This window comes from Malus domestica, chromosome 06 (genome assembly GCF_042453785.1).
Source record: "Malus domestica chromosome 06, GDT2T_hap1".
In the NCBI taxonomy this organism is placed as follows: Eukaryota; Viridiplantae; Streptophyta; class Magnoliopsida; order Rosales; family Rosaceae; genus Malus; species Malus domestica.
Genome location: NC_091666.1, coordinates 21503356 through 21515112, shown reverse-complemented (window position 1 = coordinate 21515112; position 11757 = coordinate 21503356). Strand labels below are relative to the sequence as shown.

General features: G+C 38.8%; 1 protein-coding gene and 1 long non-coding RNA gene across 2 annotated transcripts; one reads left to right on the top strand and one right to left on the bottom strand.

Annotated features, from left to right (window-relative positions):
- Window positions 1-213: 213 nt before the first annotated feature.
- Window positions 214-2337, bottom strand: LOC139196699 (uncharacterized). The gene is made up of 4 exons (XR_011581797.1): window positions 2089-2337; window positions 1919-1987; window positions 1171-1230; window positions 214-401 (listed from the first exon to the last, which is right to left on the bottom strand). It is a non-coding gene; the product is annotated as an uncharacterized lncRNA (long non-coding RNA).
- Window positions 2338-5317: 2980 nt separating this feature from the next.
- On the top strand, window positions 5318-8083 carry LOC139196867 (uncharacterized). Its single transcript, XM_070823217.1, has 5 exons — window positions 5318-5482; window positions 5674-5892; window positions 6006-6104; window positions 6183-6263; window positions 7491-8083. The coding sequence occupies exons 1-5, from the start codon at window positions 5318-5320 to the stop codon at window positions 7791-7793; spliced, it is 867 nt and encodes a 288-aa protein (XP_070679318.1). The 3' UTR covers window positions 7794-8083.
- Window positions 8084-11757: the final 3674 nt, after the last annotated feature.

The following is an 11757-nucleotide window of genomic DNA, read 5'->3' as shown; positions in this document are numbered from 1 at the left end:
ATTTAGGCTGTACTAGCTGAGCTCGAGGATAATCAACCTCAAGTCAAGGATCCTTTAGAGGAAATAAATGTTGGAATGGCCGAAGACCCACAACCTGACATGCCCCGACCCTGATATTCCCCGAATACCAGGATAGACACGTGTTGGCCGACACCCGAGGGTGACGAAAGCCATTAATTGATACAAAAGCTAAGAATAAGAAATAAATAAGAGTTATGAATTTAAAATACCATGAATTAATAATTTAGGAACGTGTTCAGAACATACAACTAAACCTAATCACTAAAAAGAATTGAGATAAAATTGAATGAATAAAGAAGTGAGTCCTACATTCGAGAGGATCCGAAGATGCTGCTGCAGAAGTCTCTTGACGCCGGGATTAGGTGCCTTGATTCTAAGTCCTGAATGGGGGCGCAAGACAAAGGTGAGTGGACCAAGTTTATATATATAATAATAATAATAAAACAGTTATTAAGGTACTAACCCCCACAGTTTATATAATGAAAACTACTAGCATAATAAGTGATGGATTTAATAAAAATCCTAGCATGCCAAAAATATTTCAAAAGCCATGTATCGCGGAAAAGCATCGCGAAAATCGAAACATCAAACGTCTCATAAATCGTCTCGTAAACGCGGTGTGCTGCTAGTAAGATCACCGAATAAATATAACTCCTGGCCCAATGCCTGCACCTAAGTCTCTGCGCCCGTAGCCAAAAATAACTACCACCCGGCCCAATGCCTCTTCATGTCCCTCAGCCTGTAGCTAGGGATTATTTCTCCCGGCCTAAATGCCAACACCAGATCCTCGCCCCAGGCGGCATAGTGTCTACTCGGTACGCACAAAATGTTACGCCTCTCGTAAATACCACTTCATAGCGTAGGTTACCGATCATCGTCTACACTATAAAAAGGGGTTCAAAAACATGTTCTAGCATCCTATCGTCATCTATCAGATAGTCTACCACTTCATGGTTTTTATAGAAAATACGATATATTAAAATATAGCTCAATATAGGCTAACAATTAATTCCTCACCAAAACACGAGACGATAATCAATATATTAAATCAACAGGCTTCACATAAATCAAATCATAAATTCGTAGGCATGCTAATCATTTATGCAATTAAATTATCAAATCATGAAATTTTAGAAGGGTTCCACTCACAGTACTTAGTTGCCAAAAGCTGCGCCACTAGCGAAGACGGAAACGTCACAATAATTGCCCCTAAGCACATAAAGAGTCCAATAAATAAAACTATATAATAGAAATTGAATTTGGGAAACAGACATTGGAAACGGATTCAGAACGTCGAATTACCCTAAAAAGGGTCCCGGACGAAAACCCGAAAAGTCAACCCTAAAGTCAACGTTGACCGGGGGTCAACGGTTAAATTAGGTCTAACGGGTTTTGGAATTCTATGGTTTTTGGGTAAAAAGGATTTAGGGTGGAAAATTGGGGTTTTAGGTTTTCTAAGGTTTTTGGGTTTAAAAAGGGTTTAGGGTGAAAAATGGTGGTTTGGGCTTAAGCCCAAACATACACACATACACCACTAACACACACACATGCACGGGCTACACACACACAGCCCATACACACATACACACAGGCCCTAAGGCCTTATTAAAAAGGACAGGGCTTTAAGCCCTTTAAAATAAACCGGCCCAAGGCCGTTTGGGTCTTTAAAACAATAAAAATAAAAATGAAACGGGCCAGGGGATTGGGTTGGTCCAAAACGGGCTAAGGCCCGTGGGTGAGAAAAGGCCGGATGGCCTGGGTTTGTCGAAGGAGAAGGCCGGAAATTCGGCCGGAAAACTACCTGACTTTAAACGGCCATAACTTTATTATTACTCAACGAAATCAAGCGAGACAAAGACAAAAGTTGTAGCCCTTGAAGAGACGAAGAGAATGATACCTCACACGATGTCTAACTCGCCATGGTTTGGCCGGAAAATGCCTCTAAAGCCACTGAGGTCGCCAGAAACTGGGTACGATTCAAATGAGTATAACTTCTTCAATACTCAACGAAATTGAGTGAAACAAAATGGAAAGTTGTAGTACTCCACAAGATGAAGAGATTGATACCTTACACGCCGGCCAAATCGCCGTGGTTTGGCCGGAAATGGCCTCGAAAGGGGCGGTGCTCGCCGGAGCTCGTGTACGGGGCTTCGTGGTTCGACTTTCAAGATGCCAAGACTATGGTTGAGTTCGTAGCGACGAGATAAAGACCATGGTGATGATTGTTGGTAAGAAAAACTCTCGGAGGGGTTGAGATAGAGAGAGCCGAGAGAGTGAGGGGGAGAGAGTTGTGGAAGAGGTGAGGGAGAAGAGAGAACTGAGAGAAGAGAGAGGGAGAACAGAAAACATCAAATAAAACAAGGTGGGCCCCACGGGCTCACCAATTAAGGACTAAACAAATTTTAAAATATAAAAAGGGGGTTGGGTTGTTTCACAACCTCTATTCATTAGTACTTTGTTACCCCAACATGTGACAACCGAGCTTTGTAATTTGCTTACATAATTTAAGGATTATTTTGCTTCGAGTTACCATGAGATGCCTGGTTCAAACGCTGGTTGAACATGAATTACGCATCAAACCTGGGTGTAAACCATTCCGCCAATCACCTCAACGATTCTCAACCGAAGTACAACTCGGCATAAAAGATGAACTCGTTCGACTTTTAAAAGCTGGGTTTATTCGAATGACTTGATACAACGAATGGTTGGGAAATATCGTCCCAGTATTAAAGAAAAATGGTGCCCAACCCTTGACTTCAATCTTGAGTGTTGTGTGTTTCAATTTATGGAGTTCGAAATTGGTATGAGCATATGGTGTCACTGGTTCTTGCATCTAAGTAGTAGCATTCCATTCATGAGATCATATCTAAACATGCTTAATAACTCCAGAAAATTGCTTTCTTTGTTATAACATATGTGAGTCCTAGTCTTTCGTGTTTACATTAATCTTCTCACATATACTAGTGTAGGGTGTGTAGTCAGAAAAAGTGTGTAAAAATAGAGAGTTTCTTGTAAGAAATTGAGCAAATTCTCTAAGGCATGTTACTACATTCAAAACATCGTTTTAATTGGTTAATTGTGAACTAGTAAGTGGTGACTGTCATTAAGTATGTGCTCAAGTGTAAAGATAACCAAAATCTGTGGGAATAATGATTTTTAACATGTCATGTTTCATTAAAACTCCTGAGGCAAATGTTGGAAGGTCTAGGTTGTGTTTTGTTTGTTTCGTTTGTTTTGTTTTGCTCGAGGACTAGCAAAAGCTAAGTGTGGGGGAATTTGATAGGAGCATATTTATGAGACTGAGTTAGCTTGTTCTCATGCATTTATGTTGTTATTTCTTAGTTAATTATGTATTTTAAGCTATTTTCATGTGTTTGTAGGTCTATAGGCCTTATGAAGCAATAAGATGCATTTTGGAGTAGTTTTGGGCTTGGAATGAATAGCACATGCATGGAGCAAGGTGGATGGACGAAATTGAAGACTAAAGAGGCTAGGAATGTGTTAAAGAGAAAGAAAAATTAATGTAAAAAGGAAAAAAAGCTTAGCCACAAAGGGGTGTCACTCCACCATTCACCTTTCCATCATTGCCGTGCACCACCATTGCACTCCCTTTGAATTCCTATGTCGTGCATCATCATCCATGTTCCCTCCATTGACTCATTTGTTGCGTCATTCCACCTCCCTTTCCTTTCTCTACCATGTGCATAATCATTCATGTTCCCTAGCTGCAACACCACTCCATTTTACCCCCATGCTTTGCATCATCACTTCACTTTCACCTTTGAATCATTTCAAACACCACTCATTGCACTCAATTGCTACACCATTCCTTGTTCCCTCCATCATTTCAGATTTCATGCATCATTACATTGAATCATTGCACTCAATTGCTACACCATTCCTTGTTCCCTCCATCATTTCATATTTCATGCATCATTGCACTCAATTGCTACACCACTCCATGTTCCCCTCCATTGCCATGCACTTCCTCTATAAAAGGAAGTGTGTGTAACATAAATGAGTTCATACTTGGTTAGATCATTCACTCCCATTTCAACACAACCTTTATCCAAACACATCCATTCCTCCATACAAACAAACCTTCAAACACTCACCAACACCTTGTGCCGTAGCAAAGGAAGGGAAGGAAAGTGCTTGGACGTGCTTGCTGTCCAACTTGGATCGTTGGAGCGTTTAGGTGTTTTCTTTCTTTTGTTTCTAATGTTTAAATTCATTTCCTTTCGTTTTGTTGTAAATATGAGTGGCTAAACCCCTCTTGGCTAGGGGTGATTTCAAAGCCATGATTATGTGTGCAATATAATTTGATAAATTCCAGTTATGAAGTCTTGAATCGTGAATGCAATTGGCTTAACTATTTGATTGATAACTTATTTGTATTCGTTAATTAAGGGTCGACACTTAATTGGCATGCATAAATTCGTTGCTAGAATGTAAGGAAGTTTCACATAATCGTTACAAACTTATATTCACATGTAGTGAAGGTCGCTTATAAACGATCGCGTTAAGTTTAATTCCTAGCATGAGTGACATGATGTCATAGTTGCAAGTGCTTTGTCAATGCTTATGATTTTTATTAAACGTAATGATCTTTGATTGTATCTCTATTATGATGTCATGTAGGGAACTTTTGAAGAATGTTTTGGGTTGTCGAATGATGTCATCCAATCCAATAAAAGAAGGAAAATCTGAGAGTTAATTAGTGATGTCACGGTTAATTTGGAGCATTGTCATTCAAAGTTCAAAGAACTAGTAACTGGAAATCGAGTTGTTTGCATACATATCAAGTGTGGAGAAAAAGCCTCTAGCTATCCCATCCATCATCTTATTTCTCAAATTTGTTTTACAATCTGTCTAGTTTTTCATACTTGTTTGTTTGTTTCAACTTCGTCCAAAACTCACTCCCCCTTTACTTTAGTGTGTCTAATTAGTTAGAATCTGTTTTAATTTGTGTTTTTAAATGTTTTGATTCAAGTAAAAGTCAATTTTCGTCCAAAATCATTCCTAGTGTCTAGTTTAAGTTTATTTGGTTGTTTTAAGCTGTTTTGAGTATTTTAAGTTTGCTTTGAGTCTTGTGAGTCTTGTTAAGTGTTTTTAAGTTTAGTTTTATGTTTTTGAGTCAGTTTAGAGGTTATTAGCAAGCCCTCCTAATCCCCGGTCCAGAACGATCCCTACTTATACTTATACTACAATTGTCAAAAGAGGGTTAAATTTGTGTGTTAAGTTAATTTTCACATCAGGGCCTAGTCGAATGCTAAAGTTGGCTCAGAGCGTACGTATGACCGGCTCCAAGATCAAGATTGAGTATAACCTGCGACATTGTGGAGCGGCTACCTTACAGCAGCATAGCGGCGTCGTTAGTGGCTGTGGTGTTGTTATTAAGCAAAATTGTCCTATGCAGTGGGAGTCTTGGACAGATATTCCTCAGAGGACGAAGGAAGTGGTGCGAGACAAGTTATCGATTAGTATATTAATTTTTAGCCTTTGTCATTTCTTTAAAGTTGTTGGTTAGTATATTAATTTTTAGCCTTTATCATTTTTTTTAGTTTTGTTTACAAATATTAAAAACCAAAATATATTATCGTAATATTATTAAATTTCTTACTATTATTTTATTGTTTTTCATATTCGTAGGTCATTTTTGATCTTAAGGACATATCCCCCGAGGCCATGGCCTACTTAGAGGAAAGCTTAGCAACCCGGTACAAACATTGGAAGAACTATCTTCACACGCATTTTCAGCGATACGATGATCCGGAGGTTGCTCGCCTACATGGTTGCCCAATCGAGTTGAAGGACCGGCCAGAGGATTGGGAGTGGCTCTGCAAACATTTTACTAACCCAAAATTTGTGGTATGTACGTAATATTTTAATAATAATTTATTATTGTTTTAGTTATTTGTAAAGCTTTTTTTATTAATTTATTTCAAATAGTCGCACTAACATGAATATTGTGTGTTTAACAGAAGAAATCTATTGCTGGCAAGAAAGCTCGGGACTCAAAGACACTTCTCCACCATTATGGTTCGAAGCCCTTTTCGTATAGGCTTGAGGCACGATGTCAGGTATATAAATTTTGAAATTTTATACAATTTATTTATTATTATTGATTAATAAAATTTTCTTAATGGTTTTTTCTTCAGGGGGGTTCTAAGTTCCGAGAGATCGACACGTTCGAGGAAGTTTATGTTCGACTTGGAAATGAGATCTCTGAGCACCTTCATGTAAGTATATGTAATTGTTATTATTCTTATATGTATGAATTGTTCAAATATTGTTTATATTCTGTTATTAAACATTATATGGAAACGATAAGAGATAGGGTGAGGCCAAATCAACCATAACCCAATCAGACAAATTTAAGTTACAATGTATTCTCAACAAGGAGGTCGAGAATAAAAGTAGGGCTAGTAAGCCATTCACATTAATTGACTACCAACATTCAAACTAGACTTGGCTAAGCAGTGAGCAACATCATTGGCTTGACATCCGTGGGTGCACCGGACTTTAGTGATTGCAGCAAGAGCACATTTCGACCCTACAATGTCTCTGTCCAACTGATGACAAGTTGATGGAAGGGTCAGATAAGGCTCCTGCAATCTGAAGTGAATTTCCTTGAATTTTAGATTTTTTTATTGGTGCCTTTTGAGGGTTTTGTGAGGGTGGGGGCAAAAATTCGATGTTATAGTTGGAATTTCTAAAGTTGGGATAATGGGTTTGGTTGATGTGTTTCTTTTGTGTGATAAATCTTAGTCCTGGTATTGAATTTTGTTATATTTATGTGTTTACTGTTGTCGGAGAATTAAACATAATTACTTTACTGGATATTGAACAAGAGTTGGTATGTAGTGTAGTTGATGCTAAATGAAGTTTCAATGGTTACATTCCTTGAATTATTGGTCCTTATAATTCAGTTGCTGCTAGAGATTGGTTGACAATTACAACTATGCTAAATCAGTTGAATAGTGGGGTTCGCTCTGCAATACATGCTGAAGGTTCATGGTTATTTTTCATGTCACAAAACTCTTCTACATTTTCACTGCTATTTTGCATGTCATGAAATTCTTTTGGTGAGAAAGTCAATCTATGGCAGGTGGTTTGAAATAAAAAATGGCAGGTGGTTTGAAATAAAAAATGAACCTTGAATTCTAGCGATCAATTATTTGTAACAGGCACCATGTACTCACTTGGATCATTATTGCTTGCCTTTTGTGTAAATGACTCTGTGGATTTGAATTTTTCTGCATACGATGTACTTGAGACGTGAGATTTTGATTTCTAAGCTTTATATTTTCCCTTGTTTATCTCATACGTGGTTGGTGGTTCAAATTCACAAGGGTTTACAATTCAAATATCAACTATTATGAAGTGTGCATTGGCTTGCTGGAGATGTTTGTCTTCTTGAAGAAATGAATGAAGATGTTTGTCCCCTATTGAATTTATTTTTACAGGCTCTTATGGTGGAAAAGCGCGCTGCTATTGTCCAAAAAGCAACATCACAGTTTCCCCCGGATACCTCGATCGAGGACATCACTGTACTCGAGGATGCAGGTTTTCAGATTGTGACTGATGTGATGGAGCAAAACTTCGGTCGTCGTCATGGTAAGGTTGTTCGGTGCATGGGGAAAACGCGAGTTCGTGAGACGGGTGCCTCTTCTTCCAACTCGAACACAGCAGAGGTTGATGCATTGAAGGAGCAAGTGACAACCCTACAGGGTCAGCTTGAGATCCAGGGCAAGCAGATGAGAGCCTAGGGTGAGCAGATGAGGGTCCAGGGCGAGCAGATGAAGGAGCAGATGAAGGCCCAAGGCGAGCAAATGAAGGAGCAGATGAGAGACCTTGTACGAGCCATACAGACGTCCGGCCTCCAAATCTCGCTACCAGTACCTGATCTTGCTACACCTTTGACTTTCGAGCCACTTCAACCTGTCGATACCTAGTAGCCTGATGTATAGAAGACTACTTGTAGTTTTTTCTTTTTTATTTGGACATCTTATATGTACATTTTCATATATTTTATAATTAAATACTTTTATTTGCTTAATTAATTATTGTTTAGAATTTAATTACAATATTTATTAAAAATCTAAAAATTAGTATTTTTGGTTTTGGCCAAAAATATTATTTTTTTATTTTTTAATAAGGCTTTGCGCGACGTAGGCTGTGTTGCGCAAAGAGGCTTTGAACGACGAATATAGGCATGCGTCGCGCAAAGCCTGTTTGCGTAACACAGCCTACGTCGCGCAAAGCCTTTTTGCGCAACGTAGCCTACGTCGTGCAAACAGGCTTTGCGCGACGCATGCTCATATTCGTCGAGCAAAGCCTTTTGTCACTGCCTTTGCGCGGCGGTTTTCACGCGAAGAAGGTCCATTGTGCTAAGTTTTGCGCGACATTTTGGGACTTTGTGCGACGAAGGACCTACATTGCGCAAAGTGTTTTTGGTACTAGTGTCACCTTCGAATCGTATTTTTTTATGGCGCTCCGGTCAATAAAGTCCCGACACTTAGCGGAAAGCTTGGAGATGAAGGTGCTAAGAGCCATTATGAAGGACTCGAAGGAATTTCTGGATTCAAAAGAGTTTTTTTGGTTAAGAAGGGAGCTTTGAAGGATGATTTGAGAGTAAAATGTTTGAGAGTTTTGAAGGCGTAAAGGAAAAAAATAAAGGATTTTGAGTATTTATAGGGGTTTTGGGAGAAGGCATATCGTTTGATTTTGAAAAGAAAGGGTAAGAATAGTCGGATAGTTTTACAATCATCATGGAGATTCAAGAAATCCATATGAAGAGTCCAAGAAATTCGCAGATCGAGGCTGAGCGATGGCATGTGACGGCGAATTCAATGATGATGAGACGTTTGATTATGTGCACGACTAAAACAGACCTGAAAATTCGCAGTTCAAGGTTATAATGATGGTGTGTGGTAGGATTGTAGGGTTTGAGAGGACGTTTCAGTGTCAAGGACGAACGTGCCAAGAAGATGCCATGTGGCAGGGTGTCTGACAAAATTAAATCGTACGATCGTGCTTCATAAATGCGCCTGATGGGTGGAATATTTGAGACTTTTCATCATCCTTTAAAGATACCTTTAGAGTTTGATTTCACTTCTTTAAGGTCGAAATTCGGCTAAGGAGTTCTAGGCCCAAGACCTCAGAAGCGAAAAGGCAATGTTTGGGCCCAAAATAATATTATTGGGCCAAGCGTAGGTTCATGTTCGGCCCAAGGCTTTTCCAAACATACTTAGGCCATCCAATGGTCATAAGTCGCCCAGTCAAGTCGATCGAGTCCTATTGCAAGAAGGATTGGACTGGATAAGAGCGATTGGGTCGAGTCCTAGTATGAAAATGAGTTTTGATGGAATGAGGATACTGAGATTTGATAAGTGAATGCAACCACGTAAAGAGTTTGGTTCAAAGTCCTAATGGAGGTAGGATTGGCCGAGACATGGTTAGATTAGGATAAAGAATCCTAATTCGGGTATAGTTCTGGTTCGTCCATGATAAGGTTGGCTTCTATAAATACAAGACGATATACAGCGAGAAGGGCCTCTCCAATTCATCATACAAACTGCCCTGCGTAAACTCTCGCTCTACGCGAAACCTTTCAAACATCTTGAGATTTTTATTTTCTTTTTCACCAACACATCTTCAATTTGGATAAACAACACTGTTGCCGTAGAATCAGCCGACCGTGGAGCACCTTCAGTTTGGATAAACAACACTGCGTCGAGGCTGATTGGTTATCTATCTAAGTCTCAGCAAAGAAAGATTTTCAAGTTCTTGTTGGCAGAGGTCATCTCATTAGCCTTCTCGACGAAGTGAGGTGTTACAGGTTACCGAGTTGTTTTATGATTGGATACTCGCAAGTGGGATTTAGAGTTCGACATTCTAACGGTCGAACTACATTTACGATTAAGACGTACATTTTTTTTTAGTACTTGTGCGCATATAGTTTGGTGTCAATTCGGCGTGCTTATACTCTTATGAATATAATCACTATGACTGAATCCGGCACCGACGATTTGTGAACTTCGCAGAGCTAGTAGCCTTGTCTTCAGGCTCTAGAACAGGAAGGCCGAGACACGTTCCTTATTCGGTTGCTGTCGCAAGATTAATAAGTCAGCAGCACGCCCAATGCCACACAACACATTCTTCTCCCCAGCCGAGCTCGGTCAATGAGTTGGCACGTCCCGCACCTAATTGAAGGACTTAGTTAGCTCATTAGTTACTCGGCTTGTGGGTAACTCATTAGTTACTCGGCCTGTGGGCCATATCGGCTTGGTAAATTTTAGGGTCAACAGTGTTTAACACCATTTTTTTCTCTGCACTTCTCAATTTCTTTCTCGCCTTACAATTGTATAAATTAATGGAAAATCAATGAATAAAAACGATAGAAGGAGTGCAAAAGGATCTTGCTTGACCAATGAGATTAAAGAATAATAAATCCAAGTTTAAAAACATTAATTTGCCAATAATTAGATCCTACATCACGTTTTCACCTGTCCTTAATCAGAGGACTTGATCAATATACGTTTTTTTTAGTCAAAATGGTTGCTGAGATTTGCATAACTCCTCACTTTGATCCCTGAGATTTGACATCAATAGAAGTGGTCCCTGAGATTGTCTATCATCAATCATTTTGGTTATTCTGTGAAAAATCTCCATTAAATAAGAATAAAATGACAAAAATACCTTCAATTTTTTGTCAAATCATTTTGGCATATTGTTTGTTAAATTAAGGGTATTTTTATCATTTTGATCCTTATTTAACATAATTTTTCATGGAATGACCAAAATAATTGATGATGGACAATCTTAATGACCACTTATATTGGTTTCAAATCTTATAGACTAAAGTGAGGAGTTATGCAAATCTCAGTGACCATTTTGGCTAAAAAGTCATCAATACATTAACAGAATCTTCTATGGATATTTAATAAATATACTCCCTTGTCACGGTTAGAGAAAAAAACTAAAAGGTCCTCACGTCCCCAAATTAGTACTACGGTCTAGTGGTATTCCTCTTTACTTGTAAGTAAAAGGTCTTAGGTTGATTCTCAACAAAGACGAATTTGAACCACATAATTGCTAGTCTATTGTAAGACTTAACCCACTCCACTACACCTTTAGTGTAGATAATATCTTTGTTAAAAATAAAAAAAATAAAAAATCCCATGCGTTTGGTGTGTGCGATAAAATACTTCCATGAACGAAATCACATTTTCCAAGAAGTTCATTCGATGCACAACTTATTGAAAATAGGCCTAACTATCAAATTGGCCCATTGGTATTTTCATTGTGTTTCGGATCATGGTCATTAACGGTGATGAGTCTTACTGTGATGAAAGTTAAGACCCCCAAGGTTAGGCTAGGCAACATCAACGTCCAAGAGCTTAACTCCGTCCCAGCAACACCTTCATTCGACACTAGATTCACAACCCAAATCACAGTGAAGAACACAAATTTTGGTCCATTCAAGTATGATGCTGCAATTGTCACGTTTTTGTACCATGGAGCGACTCTCGGGCAGGTTTCTATTCCAAAGAGCAAGGCTGGAATGCGTTCCACCAAAAAGGCTGGAATGCATTTGATCTGTCATCAAAGACGCTCAAATGTTTGCAATGCAAGTGATCAGATCTGCGAGATCAATAGTAGTTCTTGATTTGTTATTGTTTCATTTTTTTGTCCTCTCTTGGGACTTCTTGTATTTTGTTGCAGAACTGT

Coding starts and splice junctions, on each gene's coding strand:
- LOC139196867 (XM_070823217.1), top strand. CDS start 5,318: ATGACCGGCTCCAAGATCAAGATTGAGTATAACCTGCGACATTGTGGA. Junction 5,893..6,005: donor TTACTAACCCAAAATTTGTG/GTATGTACGTAA, acceptor TGTGTTTAACAG/AAGAAATCTATTGCTGGCAA. Junction 6,264..7,490: donor AGATCTCTGAGCACCTTCAT/GTAAGTATATGT, acceptor TTATTTTTACAG/GCTCTTATGGTGGAAAAGCG.